Source organism: Bison bison, unplaced genomic scaffold (genome assembly GCF_000754665.1).
Source record: "Bison bison bison isolate TAMUID 2011002044 unplaced genomic scaffold, Bison_UMD1.0 scf7180017864180, whole genome shotgun sequence".
NCBI classification, from domain to species: Eukaryota; Metazoa; Chordata; class Mammalia; order Artiodactyla; family Bovidae; genus Bison; species Bison bison.
Window position 1 is genome coordinate 9935758 of NW_011494752.1, and position 21223 is coordinate 9956980.

At 39.0% G+C, this 21223-nt stretch overlaps 1 protein-coding gene across 14 annotated transcripts in view; it reads right to left on the reverse strand.

Moving 5' to 3' along the window:
* NCOR1 (nuclear receptor corepressor 1) overlaps window positions 1–21223 on the reverse strand; it is a 115126-nt gene that overhangs the window by 76049 nt on the left and 17854 nt on the right. For all 14 annotated transcript variants that reach the window (XM_010842960.1, XM_010842947.1, XM_010842949.1 and 11 more), the window contains exons 3-6: window positions 19087–19223; window positions 11712–11904; window positions 6183–6365; window positions 539–652 (exon numbers count right to left, since the gene is read on the reverse strand). In XM_010842960.1, the coding sequence (XP_010841262.1) occupies window positions 539–652; window positions 6183–6365; window positions 11712–11904; window positions 19087–19223 (627 nt within the window). The remainder of the gene's footprint in view (window positions 1–538; window positions 653–6182; window positions 6366–11711; window positions 11905–19086; window positions 19224–21223) is intronic.

A 21223-nucleotide genomic window follows, 5' to 3' on the forward strand; every position in this document is an offset into this window, starting at 1 on the left:
TGGACACTTTTTAATTATAAGCATGAAGAAATTGTTTTAATAGACCTAAAAAGGCAAAATTCTACCTAAAGGTCAGTGGCCTCACACTTTATAACTAAAATTCAAACTACACCCCAACTCTCAGTTCTGGATAATGCAAGTCATTCCCACATCCAATGACACATTCTCTACTACAACAGTGTACTTGGCATCAAATGTCGCTTATAAAGTGAAAAACCACAGAATGGCTGCATTGTATGCTACACACTTACTTAACACTATACAACAGGAGATTTGGCTGATAACATTATACTGTTAAAAATAAGTATTTATACCATATAACATGAATATGAAATATTAAATAATTTAAGACACAACTATCAACTTTTCTTCAGTATGTAAAGAAAAGCACCAAGCTTCAAAATTTAAGAACATTAAAAAATTATAGCAGAAAGCAGGTTTTAATACAGTTAACATTACCACAGAACAGAGACAACTGGAGAAGGTACAGCCCAGTGGTCTTCAAGCCCTGAGCTGCCACAGAATGGCGTGAACTTACCCGGTTTTCATCATAAATAATCTGGACAACACTGCGGTGCTTCTGCTCCACAGGAGGGGGGGACACAGGCTTCTCGGGCTCTGGAGGCTTCGCGGCCTCCTCTTCAAGCTGTTGCTAAGAGACCCAGAAAGGGAGAGTCAGGCATCTGCTGCACGTCAGCCCCACCAGTAATTATTCACCAGAGACAACACGTGCTTCTGAGCAACGCTTCGCTGATTCTACAGGGTAATCACTTAACCAACAAGGGTCTAAGGACCCAAAGGCCCTAATGAACCCAACCAGATTTATTTTGACTAATAACTAAACAGCATAAGTCATCTTTTGATAGATAAACCCTTTCGTATTCTGATAAATTTAAAGCAAAATAATAAGGGAATCAAATAGCAAAGAGAGATAAGAGATAAGGCCTTCTTCAATGAACAGTGCAAAGAAATAGAGATGAACAATAGAATGGGAAAGACTAGAGATCTCTTCAAGAAAATTGGGAATATCAAGGGAACATTTCATGCCAGGATGGGCATGATAAAGGACAGAAACAGTAAGGACTAACAGAGGCAGAAGAGATTAAAAAGCAGCAGCAAGAGTACATAAAACTATGCAAAAAGGGTCTTAATGACCAGGATAACCACGATGGTGTAGTTACTCACCTAGAGCCAGACAACCTGGAGTGTGAAGTCAAGTGAGCCTTAGGAAGCACTACAATAAACAAAGCTAGTGGAGGTGATGGAATTCCAGCTGAGCTATTTAAAATCCTGAAGCATGATGCTGTTAAAGTGCTGCATTCAATATGCCAGCAAATTTGGAAAACTCAGCAGTGGCCACAGGACTGGAAAAGGTCAGTTTTCATTTCAATCCCAAAGAAGCGCAATGCCAAAGAATGTTCAAACTACTGGACAACTGTGCTCATTTCACATGCTAGCTAGGCTTCAGCAGGATATGAAACGAGAACTTCCAGATGTACAAGCTTGGTTTCGAAAAGGCAGAGGAACCAGAGATCAAATTGCCAACATTCCCTGGATCACAGAGAAAGCTAAGGAATTCCAGAAAAACATCTACTTTTGTTTCATTCACTAAGCTAAAGCCTTTGACTGTGTGGATCACAACAAACTGGTAAATTCTTTAAGAGATGGGAATACCAGACCACCTTACCTGCCTCCTGAGAAACCTATATGTGGGTTAAGAAGCAATAGTTAGAACCTTACATGGAACAAGTGACTGATTCAATATTAGGAAAGGAGTACGACAAGGTTATATACTGTCACCTTGTTTATTTAGCTTATATACAAAGTATATCATGTGAAATGTTGGGCTGGCTGAATCACAAGCTGAAATCAAGATTGTTAGAAGAAATATCAATAACCTCACATATGCAGATAATACCATTCTAATGGCAGAAAGTGAAGAGGAACTAAAGAGCCTCTTGATGAAAGTAAAAGAGGAGAGTAAAAAAGTTGGCTTAAAACTCAACATTCAAAAAACTAAGATCATGGCATCTGGTCCCAGCACTTCTTGGCAAATAGATGGGGAAATAGTAGAAGCAGTGATAGATTTTGTTTTCCTGGGCTCCAAAATTACTGTGGACAGTGACTGCCACCATGAAATTAAAAGACACTTGCTCCCTAGAAGGAGAGCTATGACAGAACCTAGACAGCATATTTAAAAAGCAGAGACATCACTTTGTATAGTCAGAGCTATGGTTTTTCCAGTAGTCATTACGGATGTGAGAGCTGGACCATAAAGAAGTCTGAGTGTCGAACTGATGCTTTTGAACTGTGATGCTGGAGAAGACTCATTAAGTCCATTGGACGGCAAGGAGATCAAACCAGTCAAATCCAAAGGAAATCAACCCTGAATATTCATTGGAAGGCCTATTGCTGAAGGTGAAGGTCCAATACCTTGGCCACCTGATGCGAAAAGCCGACTCACTGGAAAAGACTCTATGCTGGAAAAAACAAGGCAGGAGGAGAAGGGAGCGGGCAGAGGATGAGAGGGTTAGATAGCGTCACTGACTCAATGGACATGAATTTGGGCAAACTCCTGGAGATAGTGAAGGACAAGGAAGCCTGGCATGCTGCAGTCCATGGAGTTGCAAAGAGTCAGACAAAACTTGGCACCTGAACCACAACTTAAGTATGAGAATCTAAATGTATGAAGGTATTGCATCTGCCTCTATCACAAGGACCCTCTGTGTCCCTGGAATAATGCTGTTCTGCCTTATAGACACACAGTACCTGCTAATGTCTGGCAGAGAGAGCATGGTAGAACACTGAAGGGTTAACCCTTAACTCAGCACAGCACCACCCTCTACCCCACTCCCCCATCAGACTTTATATTCTACAGTGAGGAGGCAGCAAAGTCAAAAGCACATGAACTGCTAGTGTGTGCAGCCACAACACAGGAGGCTGTGTGAACTACTCTGCCCAGGTTTGGCCCTAGGGTCACCCTTTACAAGGAGTTTGATCCAACGACCCTTTCTAGTTCTTACCTCAATCTGGAGCAAGTATACAAACCCCTCATATGTGAAGTGGGGATATTCATCCTACCTAACACACAGCTTTCTGAGTGGATTAAAGGACTCAGTATATGTCAAGCACAACTATAAATGGTCAGTGAGTATCACCTACTGAAGTAAGTAGGGACTGAACTTGGTTCACTGCTTTTTGTCTTCCATCACTCCAACTGATACCTAGTAAATGCTCAACAAACAGCTACATGGATATAATATAAAAGGCATTAAGGTAAAGGTGGTAAGTCTACTAAAAGCCCAGTGGAAAAAGATTACCTACATTTCCAAGTAAGACTGAGAGTCAGGTTCCTCATCATGTAAGTCAGACCACACCCAATGAAAGGATAAAAATCCTTCAAGAGGGAAGCTTTGAGTTCCACTTCCACTTTGGAACAGAAAGGACTCATGCAACCTCAAACGATCATTCTCATGTTAATGAGGTCTCCAACCATGCCCTTTTATTCCTTTGCTCAGAAGGCCTTCTTTTAGAATGTCCATTAAGTAGGTACAGAGAAAGAAATAAACAGGTTTCAGGAAATCACATTTTGTTCTTCACAGTTAAGTAGCCCTGGGACAAAACCACAGACAGACACCAGACAAGCTCATAGATTCAAACAGATTGGTGGTTGCAGGGGCAGGCAGAGATGGACCAAATGGGTGAAAGGAGTCAAAAAGTATAAGCTTCCAATTATAAAATAAGTAAGGGATGCAGATGTAAACTATAGTTGACCATAGTTTGGTGACTATACTTAACAACAGTTTATTGTATAGTTGAAAGTTGCTGAGAGAGTAGATGTTAAAAATTCTCATCAAAAGAAAAAAAAATCTGTAACCATATATAGCGAGAGATAGTTAACTAGCTTTACTGTGGAGATCATTTTGCAATGTATGTAAATATAAAATCATGATGCTATATAATGTCAATTTTACCCCAATTTTCTTTTAAACTGAGAACTACTAGGGAAAAGAGATAAATCAAAAATCCAGATATCTACTATATTTCTACATCAATACCACAAAGAACACCAAAGCCCAGAAATCAGTCCAAACCTGATTTATAATAGAGCTAAAAGTGCAGCTGGAAAAGGATGAACTTTTTAATAAATTAATAATATGGGGGAAAAAGTATTGACTTTTATCTTGAGGCAGACATAAAAATTCAACTTCTGATAGATTAAGAATAATGTGATGAGAAACTATAAAACTTCTTAAAAGATGATAAACTCTTTTAATGATCCCAGGGTAGTCACATACAAAAACTACAGAAATTCTGTTCACCAAAAATGCTGACCTAAATGTAAGAGCTAAAACTATAAAACCCAGAGAAGAAAACACAGGTATAAATCCTTGTGACCTTGGATTAGGCAATGAGGATTATGGTTCTTAGATATGACACCAAAAGCACAAGTGATGAAAGAAAAAATAAACTGCACTACATCACAGTTAAAACTGAAAGCTTTCTGCCCTGGTGTGACTCCACCTGCTCACAGCCCTCTGCAAGTACAGTCACTCACCTCTGCCCACCCTCTCTCCCACCTACAGGTGTGCCCCTGGGGCCCTGGAACCAACTTTCAGTTGTCAACTAAAGACCAACAAAGATGACTTTAAAGTGGATAATGATGAAGATGAGCAGTTATCTTGAGATAGGTCAGTTATACTCAGCTTGGACTCTGTCTCCTTTTCCTCTCTCCAGAGAGGTCAGTTCCAGGGCTGGTGCAAAGGATGAAGCGCACACTGCTAGAGCAGAGGTGGTCCCAACGAAGCAGCCCTGGCCGTGCTAATTTGTCCCTGGGGAGCTGAACGGCACCTGTGGTCCAAAAGTGGTTCAGGGCTTGTAGTTATTAGTGGACAGCTCTTAGAAGATGCAGAAGAAGACGAAGAGAAGGACGTGAAACGCTGGAGTATATCTGCAAGTGGTAGCAAGGTTCCACAGAAAACAAGCAAAACTTGCTAATGAAAAGGAAGCTGAAGAAAAAGCTCCAGTAAAGAAATCTATACAAGACACTCCAGCGAAAAAGGCACCAGATCAAACCAAAATGGAATAGATTCAAAACCATCAAACATCAGGAACAAAAGTCAAGAATCCTTCAAAACATACAGTAGCCTGCCAGACTCCTCTGTCCATGGGATTTTCCAGGCAACAATACTGGAGTGGGTTGCCATTTCCTTGTCCAGGGGACGTTCCTGACCCAGGGATCAAACCCCTATCTCCTGCATTGCAGGTGGATTCTTTACCGCTTGAGCCATCTAGGAAGCCCTCAAAACACAAACACTCACTCACAAACTTCCTAAAACACCAAAAGGATCTAGTTCTGGAGAAGACATTAAAGTAAAACTGCAGGCAAGTCTAGGAAAAAGCACGATGAACAGTCCTCATAAATTAAGACAGGGAGAGAGGAAAAGGAGACAGAGTCCGAGCTGAGTATCACTAGCAATTCAGACCAAGTTTTCTACTTTAACCTCAATTCCCTCTCCTGATTTACCCCACCACCACCCACCAGGCTGGAAGCAATCTCACTCCTGCTTCATAAAGCACTTGTGTTTGATGGCTATGATTCAGCAAATCTTATACTTTGCTTTCTATTACTTATTCATTTGATTTATCTCTTTGACCATGTTTTAATTGCTTTTATATCTCCTTAGATGCTCAATAAGAATTTGAACGAATCAGAGGAAAAAACAGTTTTGTACATCAACAAACACTATCAGGTTAGTGAAAAGACAACTCACAGAATGAGAGAAAATATTTGTACATCATATATATGAATATTCAGAATACATTAAGAACTCTTACTCAACAATAAAAAGACAACCCAGCTTTAAAAAAAAAATGGGCAAAGGATCTGAATAAACAGTTCTCTAAAGAAAATATACAAATGACCAACACGCACATAAAGAGATATTCATCACTGGTCACTAAGGAAATTAAAATTAAAACCACAATGAGATACCACTTCACATGCACTAGGATAGCTATTTAAAACACTGAAGAAGAGAGAGGGAAACCCTCCCTCAGACACTGCTAGTGGAATTTAAAATGGCACATCAACTAAAGTTAAAAATATGGAAAGTTCAACACTCTTCTTTAAGGAGACAAACATTCCGAGAACGTACTAAGCAGTAAAATCAAACACTTACTTGTTTTTTTTTCAGTTTAAGGATCTGCTGCTCTACTTTCGCAATTTCTCGATCTACACGATCCATACTCTGTATTAACTCTTCCTTTGAAAGTTTTGAAGGTGAAGCATTTTGATCATCCCCACATGGTTGCCCAGAGATTGGAGAGGAAGGAGCTTCATGTTTGACTCCAAATGCTGGGTCCTTTAAAGAAGAAAATCAAGAACAAATGGTTTCTCACTAAAGATCAATGTCAGTATCAAGAGTCTCTTAACGGGGACTTCCCTGGTGGTCCAGTGGCTCTCAATGCAGGGGGCCCGGGTTCAATCTCTGGTCGGGGAACTAGATCCCACATGCCACAACTAGAAGATCTCACGTGCTGCCACTAAGACCCAGTGCAAACAAATACATAAAACAAATAAAAATATTTTTTAAAAAGCACAATGGGTTCATTAAAAAAAGATTCTCTTAACTGAAAAAAAGTGCATTTTAAAACCTAGCAAAGCCATGTGTGCTCCCTTTCTACACAGTAGCCTATGGCAGCAATTTTCTCCCTTCTTCCCAGCCACCCTCCCTCTCTCTCACACACACACACTCACACACCACCAATGTTCACAGTTCAGACAAATCACTGAAAATCCTAAAAGCTATACAGATTGAGGTGTTTAAGTGGCCAACCAGCCTTTACTACAATACTGAGTGAGACATACAGAGAATTTCTGCAGAAATAATGATGCAATCACAACAAAGGAAGATGCCAATTCCTCAGCCATTTTGTTGTAATGTCACTCCAAAACGTCTGAACACACGCACTCTGTGTGCCCACCCAACTTAACAGCTACAAATGGCCATTCCTATCAAAAGGTTTCAGGCTTTCCAAGGGCTAATACTGATGTACAGAAGTCTGGGGAATGACCTAGAACTTTTGTTGCTTTGATCACCCTCAATAAAGAGCAACTAAGCCTGCCCGTCTCACAGAACACGTAACATCTCTCCAGCCAAATGCACCTCCTCACTCCAGCTCCATACTGAGCAGGGACTACAGTACACTGAAGGCCTCCACCCAAAACCTACCACCCTGCCAATACACACATGCACACTCGCACAGCCTACTCATCCCCAGTACAAGGTGAAGATGTGAGCAATACTGCAAAGCATATGAATTTCAGATTAAGACAATGGTTCTCTTTAGGCTGTAAGAAGTCTAGAATAAGCACAGTTCATAAGACCAGAGGGCCCTCAATGTATTAAACAACAACTAAGTAACTGTGAGGAATCAATAGCTCTAACCAAGAATGCACTTAAATATATCCAGATAGTTGTTCCAAAACACCATGGAACAGAGATTAACTAAAACATAACATGTATATTCCTGAAAAATCTGATATTCTGTAACATAATATAGCTAAATTAAGGCTTCTGGGGAAAATGGAATTATAGTTATTAAAACCTGTAAACTTTGCAAGCAGAGCATTAACAAAAGAGCAATTCTAATAAAATAATACTGTCAAAGCTCCAATACCATTTGCATTCAGACTACAGTCAATCCTTTGATAGCTGTAAACCCTGTAGTTTATGCCTCCTCTGTTAATCCTTCAGGTCATTTGCTTCCAGTTCAAAATAGCACACTTCATCATAATGTTAATAAAAATCAGATTTGCAGTATAAAGACTTTGCTGTTGTTTAGTCACTAAGTCATAGCTGACGCTTTGTGACCCCATGGACTGTAGCCCACCAGGCTCCTCTGTCCATGGGATTCTCCAGGCAAGAATACTGGAGTAGGTTGCCATTTCCTTCTCCAAGAGATGTTCCTGACCCAGGGATCAAACTCATGTCTCCTGAACTGGCAGGCAGATTAACCTTTAAAAACATAAAAGGACAGGAAAAAAGGTCTCACAGTTTCTTTTCAACATTCCAATCTTCATTAATTAGTTTAACACCGACAAGCAGAGCAGTTCTTGAATTCACTAAGCTAGCTACTACCTGCACTAAATGAAAACCACTGATAGATGCAGACTTTTCAAATCTTTTAAGGTCTTCATCTATCTAGAAGGCTAATTCCTAATTATGAAATCTTGATCTTGAGAGCTCTAAAACATTCATGTCCAACAATCATTCACCATGGATTTCCATGTTACATTAACATCATTCTCTTACATATGCATATGAGATCATTTGTGTTGCAAACACATGTAATACCAAAACAGATTACATTTCGACTCAGAAGATTTTGAAAATCCTCCTCAGGTGATCTGTCTGACCTATGCCCTAACAACTACTATTACAGATCAATATTTCCCACTGACTTCATCTCTAGTTAAATATTTAACAAAAAACAAATTCCTGTTTACAGTGCCTATCATCTGACAGGCACTAGGCAGAAAGGTAAACAAAACAGGCTTGCCATCAAGGAGTTTCTAATTTTGTGCTGGGACATTCTGTTAGCTATTTGAGGGGGGAAAGTTAAATTTCTATCCCACATATCACAACGAAAGCCAAATAATATTTATATGAGATTTATTAACAAATCACAAGTAGCCTCAAACAAAAGGTATTCATATTATACTGAGTACAGGAAAGTCAACAGCAAAAGACATTAAAAAAAGATTGATGAATCAAAATAAAGAACAATTTTCTCTTTAACAAAATAGGAATAAATTTACAAGGCAAACGGGAAAAATAATTTGCACAACGTGAACTCTAACAACTCAACATAAAATAAAAAACGCATCAACAGAAAACTAGGCAACATACGAAAAGCAATTCATAAAACAGGAAAAAAGGAAAAACAAATAAAAAATGTTAAATTTTAATAACAAGCAAATAAATGCAAGTTAAAAATTTATCATACTAACAATGATCTTTTTAAAGACAGTAAATATGGGGTTTCAGTACAGACACACAGCTACTGGGTGCCCTTACATCATGCTGTCAGCAGCAAGAACTGGTTTTCCACCTTTTCAGGGCAAACTGGATACACCCAGGAATACTTTGAAATACACTAACAGGAATTTACTTTAAGGAAGTAAATAAGAATGTAAACCAAAAAAATGAACCTAGGGAATCCCCTGGTGGCCCAGTGGCTAGGCCTCCACACTTTCTCTGCTGAGGGTACAGGTTTGATTTCTTGGTTGGGGAACTAAGATACCACAAGCTGCACACAAAAAAGAAACAAACAAAATCAAGCTAAGAAAAATATGTCATTATTCTAATGAACAAGCAGGTAACCTACATATGTGACAAGTAAGTTATTTTATATCCATATATGGAGTATGACTGAAAATACAACTGTAAACTTGAGGACACAAAATGAACGCAGAACGTATTTAAGCAAAAATAAAGTCATACACAAAGCACAAAATAAGCACAATAAAATATGCACAATTATTAACGACAAACTGGTGAGACAAACTTTTTCCTTCAAGCTTATCCAATTTCATTCTTCTATAAGTGAAGAAAAAAAACAACAAATGCTAACCCTTTCAAAATCCCAACTTCTAAAATAAAAGGAAAGTCATGACTTACACCTTAGGCGGGAAAGAAACAGGACTAGGAATCACAGGTCATTAGTTTTCATTTCAACTCAGGAAACACTACCTAGGTCACTTAGTTTTTCTTAACATCTGTCTCTCTACTATAAAATGGAAATTAGCTATACTCTCGTCTAAAACAAATGGATGAAGTTTTAAGCTCTCTGCCAAAAAAAAATCTATAGCTATAAATTACATTTGTGTTCATTTATTCAGCCTTGCAAGAAGACCTTTATTCACTTCTTTCTTTCCTTCTTTGTCAAATGCTGCAAACATTCCTTATAAACCCACATGACTATAATACAGACATGGTGAAGTGGGTCCCAATATTCCTAGAAGCTTAGTTCCTTTCTAGCTCATCACAAAGAGCTTTACCCACCCAACTTACTATTTTTAAAATTTCAAATTTACATAAGAGTTGAGAGACTAGTATAATGGATTCAATTACCCTTCATCTAGCTTCACTAACTGTAACATTTTGCTGTATTTGCTTGATCTCTCTGTATACATATACATATACCTACCTTTTTTCCCCAGTTGATCTATTTGAGAATAAAGTGCAAACATATTTATTGTTTTTTTTTTTATTTAAATCACTATTCGCTCCATAAAAACTCAAAGAAAATGTGTGGGTATTCAGTTATCTGATATCAGGGTGGAAAGGGCCACTAGCCCTAAAGGTAAACAAACATTTTTGGAAAGAGATTTAAGAACAAAAAAGCAAAGATAAAGAGATATTAATATATGATAGTAAAAGGGTTAATACTTTCTGTTAAAAAAGCATTTTAATGAATTAGGTTATTCTTTCTAAAACAAATATTTATTCTGTACCTACTAAGTGCCAGGTAATTCCTGATCTGCAGATCTAATGACAAGCAAGATAGTTAAATACAATAAAATGAAAAGTATAACACAGAAACATGCACGTCACCAAAGAAAGGCAAGTAACAATAAACAAAAAAGGAAAAGAGGTATGATCTTAATAGAACATGCTCATAAACCCACAACACATATTGTGTGAAATATCCTGAGATCACTGGAAGGACTGATGTTGAAGCTGAAACTCCAATACTTTGGCCACCAGATGCGAAGAGCTGACTCATATGAAAAGAGCCTGATGCTGGGAAAGATTGAGGGCAGGAGGAGAAGGGGACAACAGAGGATAAGATGGTTGGATGGCATCACCGACTCAATAGACATGGGTCTGGGTGGACTCCGGGAGTTGGTGTGGGACAGGGAGGCCTGGCGTGCTGCAGTTCATGGGGTCACAAAGAGTCGGACACGACTGAGTGACTGAACTGAACTGATTGCTGTTGTTTAGCCACTCAGTCATGTCCAACTCTTTTGCAACCCCATGAACTATAGCCCACCAGGATCCTCTGCCCATAGCATTTCCCAGGCAAGAATCCTGGAGTGGGTTGCCATTTCCTTTTCCAGGGGATCTTTTCCCAACCCAGAGATCGAACTGGCATCTCCTGAATTAGAAGGATTCTTTACCACTGAGCTACTGTCTGGAAGCCCGTCATGAGATTATAGCTCATATTAAAAGTAGTTATTGCTAAGAGAATAAAAATTTTTCTTTACAAAAATTATAAGCATACTTAAACCTTACCTAAAACATGTCTTCTCCCATGTAGTAAGTTAATAAACTGCAACTGAATTTAAGGGGATTATTTAAAATTCAATTTAAAAGAACTGTGACAGTCTTGAGTAGCTCTGACTACATTTTACAGCCCAGCAAGCTGGTACAAAATGCTTGAGAGTCATTCAATAGCAATTTTTCTTTACAGCAGTCCTCAGATTGTTTCTCATTTACCAAAGAGTCAAAAGTACTGACTTTAAAGTCTGGAGTATTAAGTTTGTGGCTTTTTAGTTTTGTTTAAACAAAATTTTTACTTTCCCACAGCACTAACCTTTGGTGAATGGAATAACTGGTTTTTCTTTTAGGCACTGTGCCTGAATATGGCTAAATACACATTTCAGACCGACAACTCCACAGGGTAAGAGAACAAATATTTACCTTCTTAGCATCTGCAGAAGACCTCAACCCTTCTGGCAATGTGTGCACTAAAGGTAAGACCGCAGCGCTGACCCGCTGGAAATGGGAATCAGAAAGCTGCTCCAAACGCGGTCTCTTGGAGTCCAGTGAATCATGATCCCCTGGGGAAGGGCCTGGGTGAAACTGCTCATATCCAGTTCTCCTTTCTTGAGGCCTAACACACACAGAGAAAAGAATCACTCAAAAATGTTTAAGTAATGTACAACTTCCTGCTAATACCCCTGGTTGAACTTTGAAATGAATGAGCAGTTACACTTACTTTCAAAATGAAACCACCCCCACCCCAGGAGAACACATACCTCACTATTCAGTCTTATTAAAGTTCTGATTCTAACAGAAAAGTTTCTTCTTTTCTACTAGAAAAGGGGAGGTAGGAGTAGAGGTGGTAAAGTAGCAAAAGATGCAATAGAAGATTCAACTTGCAGAAAATTTAAAAGGTGCTAAAGAATATCCATAAAATAATTATTTTTAAACCCATGCCATAACAACTGAAGTAATATAGACTAGAAGAGCCACCCTTTTCAATCAATAATAAAAGCAAGAAGGGAAAAAAAAAATCTTTCAGCAACTGCCACATGGAAAGATAAATGCCTTGAGTTGTGAGGTATTATCAAGACTTGAAAACAAGTGTCTTGAGTGGGAATACAATACTGCTTTGAACATGTAATTCTAACCCCAAAACATGCTTTCTGTCTAATTTCCCCAAGTACCTAAGTATCTTGAACGTCAGGAATCTGGTTTCAATTTCCTTACACGATATACTGTACAGAGTATTTACAAAGTATTTCCAGACGCGACATTTTACTTGTGGCCAAGGTTTAAATGAACATCTCACAAAACAACTTTCCATTTTGAAGTTAATCATGGGGTTTTGTTTTTAGTATAGGTGATAAAACAAACCCTGAGGTTGATAATTTCATTATACTTCAAAAATCTGAAATCTCATTCAAGACATAAGATCCCATTGTCTCCTTAAAATTCACAATATCACAAAAAATACTGCAATAGAAAGTTTCAGGAATAAGACAAGGAAGACAGTTTTAGCCACTTGTATTCAATATCATATTGGGAGTTCTTATCAGAATATTAGGCAAGAAAAATAAAGAAGCATCCAAATTGAAAAGGAAGAAGTCAAGTATTTCTATTCACAAATGATATGATCTCATATGTGGAAAACTCTCAAGAAACCACAAAAAATGTTAGAGCTAATAAATGAATAGGGTGAAATTATGAGATTAAAAAAAAATCAACATGTAAAAATCAGCTGTATTTCTATACATTGACAATGAATAATCTGGAAATGAAATTAAGAAAACAATTCCACGCCCCCCCCAAAAAAAATTCCATTTATAATAGCATCCAAAAGAATAAAACAGGAGTGAATTACACCATGGAGGCCCAAGACTTACACACTGAAAAATCACAAAACACTGCTGAAAGAAATTAAGGAAAATTTAAATAGTAAGACATCCCATTTTCATGCACTGAAAGACAATATTGTTAAGATAACAATACTACACAAAGCTAAGTACACATTCAACATAATCTCCAGCAAAATCCCAACAGTTTTTTTGAGACATTAAAAAAAATAATCATAAAATTCATGGAGATGGGAATTCCCTAGTGGTCCAGTCGTTGACTCAGTGTTTTCACTGTCATGGGCCCGGGTTGGATCCCTGGTCAGGGAACTAAGATTCCACAAGACAGCTGGCTCAGAAAAAAAAAATTCATGTGGAATCTCAAGGGATTGAAAACAGCCAAAACTGTAGAAAAAAATATAAAGTTGGAGAACTCACACTTTGCAATTTCAAAATTCACTACAAATATACAATAATCAAGAGCACGGTACAGCCAGAAGGGCAGACCTACAGACCAACAGAATACAACTAAGAACCTAGAAATAAACTCTCACATCTCAGTCAGCCTCACCAAGGCTGTCGAGACCCTCCCACAGGGCAAGGACAATCTCTGCAACAAAAAGTGCTGGAGAACGGAATTTCCACACGCACAACAATGAAGTTGGACTCACAATGGATTAAAAATCCAAAACTTAAAAACTCCTAGAAACAAAATATAGGGAAAATCTCCTGACCTTGGACTTAGTAGTGAATTCCTGGATATCACACCAAAGGTAAGGCAACAAAAGAAAAATGTAGACAATTGGACTTCATCAAAATAAAAAATTTTAGTACATCAAAGAACACTATCATGAGAATGAAAAGACAAACTACAGAATGGGAGGAGATATTTGAAAATCATGCATTTGATAAGGCTGCAGTATCCTGTCTGATGTCCACATTCCTTCTCCCCAGCTCGCTCTGTGACACATTCTCTCTGCTTCAGTCTATGCACCTCAAATCCACCCTCTACAGAGCAGCCAGGGGCAATCAGATAAAGGCCATGCTCCTGGATGCAGCACTGAAAACCAGGGCTGCTACTGGCCTACTTGGAGATTTTGTGTGGAACTTCTATAAGCAAATGCAACCCTCTGGGGCCCCTAGCTGCGTCCCCCCAACTGGGCACCGCTGTTCAGGACACAATCCACAAAAGCTAACTTCCAAGGATCACATTTTACCTCCAGCCACTCTGCCTGGGAGACTGACCAAAGCCAGTGGGTGAGGTGTACCCACAGCTGGAGGAGAACTCCAGGAAGACAGGGCACAGGACAATAAGAAAAACAGTACTGAAAGCTCTCACTCCATCAAGAAATCAAACTATTCCCCATTTCAGCTTGCCAATTCTTTTTACAACAAAACTACTCATGCATAAATAAATACATAATTTACCATTTAAAATTTCAGAAAAAAATTTAAATGAACTATGAAAATCTTGGTGAAAACAAATACAATTTTTTGGGAGTTAAGCATGAAACACGCATCTTTAACAAAGTACTTACCTTTTAAAAACTAATACTATATGATGGCGTGGCCACTTTGTACACAGTCTGGTAGTTTCCCAAATGGCAAACAAAAGGGGCCAGCACCTAATCCAGCAGTCCCACTCCTAGTATGTGACCAAGAAAAGGGGCATATGGAACTTCCCAGGTGGTGCTAGTGGTAAAGAACCTGCCTGCCACCGCAGGAGATGACGGAGACAGGGGTTTGATCCCTGGGTGGGGAAAATCCCCTATGCACCCCAGGATTCTTGCCTGGAGAATCCCATGGACAGAGAAGGCTGGTGGGCTACAGTCCATGGGGTCACAAAGAGTCAGACACGACTGAAGCATGCCCGTGGAGTATAAAGGGGTATATGCTGCTGCTGCTGCTAAGTCGCTTCAGTCATGTCCGACTCTGTGCGACCCCATAGACGGCAGCCCACCAGGCTCCCCTGTCCCTGGGATTCTCCAGCCAAGAACACTGGAGTGGGTTGCCATTTCCTTCTCCAATGCATGAAAGTGAAAAGTGAAAGCGAAGTCGCTCAGTCGTGTCCGACTCCTAGCGACCCCATGGACTACCAGGCTCCTCTGTCCATGGGATTTTCCAGTCAAGAGTACTGGAGTGGGGTGCCATTGCCTTCTCCAAAGGGGTATATAGACAGCCACAGAAAAATCTGTGCTTGGATGTTCACAGTAATATTATTCACAACAGTCACAAAGTGCAAACAACTCAAATAGCTATCAACTGATGAACAGAAAAATAAAATGTAGTACTTCCAAACCAACCAAAAAAAAAAAAAACCCACCAGATTTCACACTAAAATATCTCTGCAGACTCTTAAATTTAAAATTTTCTACATTTTACTGACTTTCATCATCTATTAGTACCATCTTTAAATAGCTTTAAAGCAAATTTATCAAATGGATTTTTTATTGTAATAAACCTTCACTTAGGGGTAATACAAAGTTCATAGTTATTTAAAATAATGGCCCATGAAGATCAATCAGAATTATAATTTATTGTGTTTATTCCCAGCTGAGGGAGACTCTTGTCCAAAACAAAATTAATTTCACTTAAATTTTAAAATGTATAAATATGAGTTGACCTCTGTGAATTTCTGATTCTCTGAAATTCTCTTTTACAGTATCAGAGAAATCTGATTCTCTGATTCTCTTTTATAGTATCTGAAACTACCTCAGTTGTTCTGTACCTACTTAATTAAACATCCAAATACTTTAGATGTTGTGTGTTAGTCGCTCAGTCATGTTCGACTCTTTGTAACCCCACAGACTGTAGCCCACCAGGTTTCTCTGTCCATGGAATTCTCCAGGCAAGAATACTGGAGTGGACTGCAACTCCCTTCTGGGCTAATTTTTCCAGTGAAATCTAGAAAACATGATGAATGATATTCACACAGAAATAACTCTTTTTGTGAGTGCTGTGTTTATAAAATAATAAACATTTGCTAACAAAAAAATTCCAGGAATATATTAACAGAAGTAAGTAGCAAATCACCCCAAATCCCACCACATAGCAATAGCTGTAATCAGGGGTGAGTTTCATTACCAGACATCCTTTATTTCTACATACAGATGTATGGACATACAGGTAAAAATAAAACAGAAGAATCACATAGAGTGTTTTTTAAATACAGAATATTTGGTTTATTTTTATACAGATACATATATGAGAAAAAATAAAATAAGGCTTAAAAATGGAAGGAATTACTACATTCCAGTTAAAAATTCCTTTACTGCAAGAAATCAGTTCCTTAAAAATTCTTTCTACAGGGTGAAAGTGAAAAGGGTAAGGAAAATAATTATGAAAAGCACTGAGAAGAATTTTTTTAACCCGTTTTCCTTTTTAGAAGTCATCAAATCACTCCAGGCACACTTTTCAAACACATATCTTTAAACATTCTCCCAATACTTATCGTATCTCTGATTTGGGGCACTTATATTATTTTACTTTGTCAAGATTTAGTACTAACATCCGCTAAGGAACCATGATTCCATGATTCCTGGAGATGTCTCATATGGAACCTCCACTTGAATGGGTTTATGGCTACTGTAATCCTTTGACCATGGCTTCCATTCCTTATTCAACTGGATTCCATCTCTGTGAAATTCTTCAAGAAGCTTTAAATACTCAGTGTTTTCATGTCTAAAAATGTCTGCCTATTGCTTTTAAACATGTCTGATATAATATTTTTGGATCTCAATTTCTTCTCCTCAGAACTTTGTAGCTATTACTCTGTCAGATTCTTTTCTCTTATTGAGGACTTGTTCTGCTTGCTGGATTCCTGATTATTTTACTTATCCTTAAACTTTAATAATAATTCAACCAGGATCTGTCTCAGTATTGACCATCCTGTGTAAATTTTTCCTGGAGCAAGGTATGTCCTATTAACCTACAGATTTCTTCCCTCATGTTAAAGGGGAAAAAAGGTGTTTTGTTTTTTTTTTTTAATTATGAATATCATTTTCTTTCCCTTACTAGGTCCTCCACCTAGGAAACACATGTGCTTATAACATGTTGGATGATTTTAATTTGCCCTCCGTATTTATCCACCTCTTTCTAATTGCTTTGATCTCTCTGTCCTTTTCTTCTGCCTTTACTGTGATCATCTCAAGACCTTTCTTCCAGAACAAAGGTCTGACTTTCAGCCACATCTATCTTATCCCTTGTTCCTTCTCACTTTATACACAGAATTTAAAATGTGGCCCTGGGGGCAAAGGAATGTCCAGTCTCGCTTTATCTGATACGGTTGTCTTATTTTTTTAAATACTTCATTATTAATTTTAAGTTCTTAAGTGCACAGCATTCATGGGGCATGTTCTTTGTTTTTTGTCTTCTTATACACAATGGTTTTTGTTTTTGGAACAGTGCACTGCTTGAGTCTTCCTTTCCAGGAGTATGCTTTCCTGGTTCATGGCATCCTTTACCCTCCTGCTCAGGTAGACTATGAGCAGCCTTACACAGACTCTCTCTGTGGTACAGAATGGGGGTGGGGGGTGGGGGTGCGGTTTCCTTGCTCATCTCCACCTTGCCTGGTATGCGTTTATCTACAGATGGAGGACTGGATATGGCTTTCTATATAATTCTCTACAGCCTAAGGAAACAAGAGAAATGGGGCGAGTCAGGGGAAAACTCAACTGGGGCTGTGATCCTTAGCCTTGGCTCCACCAGTCAGCCATGTAACCAGTTCTGAGGGCTCTGGCTCAGCACTTTGCAAAGTGGCACCTATAACTATCCTTACCACAGGATGGCATAATGAGGATTCCTAAGTCAACCGATCACATCACCACTTCCACTTGCATTTTCCCAAATCAGGGGGAATCATGAGAAATCCTAGGACTGTACTAACCTTTCTTTCTTCAACACTGCTTCTTTGACAGTAGAAGCAGGAATTAGGAGGCCAAGTTGTGCAAGATTCTTCTCATTCCTTCCTCGAATAACACTCTTCCAAGTTTATGGCAGTGGCTATATCCTTTCCTTCTTTATGTGCAGGGTGCATTTTTAGCCCTTTCTTAAAAAAAACTATCTTCGTATATTTGCTAGACAGCAGAGGAGAGTGATCTGATTTCTCTCCATAATCTTCGCCAAGAAATGCATTTTACAGTGATTTTAAACATGGCTGAATAATTTCAAACTTTTTACCATCTTAAAACCTAAACAATAAACATACTTTTTAAAATAGGAAATTAGGTTCTTTATAAAACTTCTAAAACGAGGACTCAAGAAAGGTGATTTACTAAAGACAGTTATTATATTTCAAGATACTTTAGATTAAGAGTGAGACTGGGAAAAAAAACATGGGGCGGGGAGGCGCGGAATTGAGTAAAAGACCGCAGAGACAGTAAGGACACTGGAGAGAATGAGTATCTGACATGGATGAGACCAACATCAGCTGACAAAATACCCACTATCCTTTGCAGACAATGCCTTGTTATCCTCATTTTTACAGGTAGAAATCTAAGGTCTGAGGAGTCTAAATCACTGACTAGCAACCCTGGCTGTGAATAAGAAAGACCTGGGCCTAATCCCCAAGACTAATTTAATTATTCTGAGATAAGATTGGGTATCAAGCTCTTCAATCTCCCCAGGTGCTCCTAATATGTAAGGTGAACAGAGAACACCAGCTTATACAATGTGACCAAGGCCCCAAGAGCTGACCAGGATTCAAATCTAGGTCTATTGGACTGCCCTCTGTACAGCATTAACTCTGAATTCTGGAAACAAGGTTTTAAGAATTTATAAACTATTACTGACAACTACTCCAAAAGGTCAACAAATATAAAAGCACTCAAAATACAACTGTAAATGACCGAGCACAATAAGACTATTAAGACTAAATTTAACACTGAATTGAAAGTAATAAAATAAATGACACACATGTGGAGTTTCCATATACTCCCCAAGTTCAGTCCTGGGTGAAAACACGAAAGAGAACCTGTTACCTGTCAGAACCCGGGTGAAACTCTGAAAGTAGGGAAGGCCTCCTGCGAAGCTGCTGCTGCTGCTGCTGCTGCTGCAAGAGCTGTGACGCCTGACTGACTTCAAGATGAGAAGAACGGTAATCAGGGACCGCAAATTCCTGGTAGTATAATAGTCACACGTTAATTATTAACCAACAAGCAAAAAGCATCATGCAACCAAACCAAGGGCAAATGTACAAAGGCAGTTATGGTCCAATAAGCATGGGAAGAAGCAGCAATGGTGATTTCAATGCTTCACTGACCTAATTCTCTTCCCATAACCTAACCACAATTAATCAACATTAATTGTGTATCACTCAAAAGAATTCAAAATGAAATTTCGTGTTCAACCTGTGTTTGATTTATTCTTCTAATAACGAATCACAGTAACTCCTAATCTGTATTATTTACTTAGTAGGATCTCAAACCCATGTGTGCAATATGAAATCCTAAAAAGTATTCCTATCTTAAATTTAAAATGGATAAGCTGGAAGGGTCACAGAAGCCATCTAGTTAAATCCATGTATAGTGACAAGTGAAGAAACAGAGGTCCAGAGATCAGCATGCTAGTTAAGAGTAACAGTTTCCCTCATTCTAGGTGGGTGTTTTTATGTTTATCTTCCTATTTTTTGAACGACACATGTAAAGGGCAAATACAAGCAAAGACAGCACTGAGGAATTTTCTCAGAACACAGTAGAGCACAAAGATATAGGAATTACAGAAGAAAAGTTAGAAATCTCAGCTACAGTAAAAGGCTCTAACATTCAATATCCATCCACAGGTGAGAGGCAATATTATAAGAAATAAAAAAGCAGCATTTCTCAGAAGTTAGAAAGGACTCAGTCCTCTCCTCAGGTTTCAAAGGGCCTAAGAGAAAAGTTGAGCATACTTTAAACATTAAACCAGAATGTTTTAAAATTAAAATTAAATTTAAAATTAAAATCAGAATTTTAGAAAACCAATGATAGAGAGAAAACTATCAGTCATGAGACAGAAAAACTTGGTTTCCTACAAAGTAAGAAGGATCATAATTGAAAAAAGACTTCTCATCAGCAACACTGACTAGAACAAAACAGACAAATACATATTCCAAGTTCAGAGGAAAACAAATCTGGAACCAAATCACCAAGGGAGTTAGAGAATGATTTCCTGAAATATGAATTTGGGTTCCCTTAAGTGCTTGGCTGAATTCCAATCTGTAATGCATAAGGAGAGCACAGTCCTGTCTTTAAAAGGCTGGACCAAGAACAACTTCCGAAGAAAGAACTATTGGAATGATAAAACAAGCAATTCCCAGAGCTCCCATAGGGCCAGTAAGAGTGAAAGTCGCTCAGTCCTGTCCGACTCTTTGCAACCCCATGGTCTGGAGCCTGCCAGGCTCCTCTGTCCATGGAATTCTCCACGCCAGAATGCTGAAGTGCGTAGCCGTCCCCTTCTCCAGGGGATCTTCCCAACCCAGGGATTGAACCAAGGTCTCCTAGATTGCAGGTGGATTCTTTACCAACTGAGCCACCAGGGAAGCCCTACACATGGCCAGAACTCATTCAAATTTCCTCCAGCCAGTGACAAGAAACCTCACTGAATACAGAAGACATTTAGTAGATACCCCAGAAGAGAAAAGTTCAGAAGTGGAGAATAGGGTTTTCCTGGTGGCTCAGTGGCAAGGAAACCACCTGCCAATATGTAGGAGACAAGGGTTCGATCCCTGGTCTGGGAAGATCCCACATGCCCCAGATCAACTGAAACCCATGCACCACAACTATTGAGTCTGTGCTCTAGAGTCTGGGAACCACAACTGCTGAGACCTCATGCCCTAGAGCCCCTGCTCCACAACAAAGAACACTGCAATGAAAAGCCTGCGCACCACCACTAGGAAGCAGCTCCCACCTGCCACAAGTAGAGGAAAGCCCACGCAGCATCAAAGACCCGGCAGAGCCCAAAATAAACAGATAAAATTAGTTTTAGTTTTTTTACAAAAAGAAAATACAGGGGGAGGGAACATTTCCCAAGCTAACACTCCTAACAGGCTGAATGCTGTCCTCTTAAGATCAGAAACCAGGCAAGAACGTCCACTCTCACCTTCTACTCAACATGGGACTCGGGGGGCTTGGGGCGGGC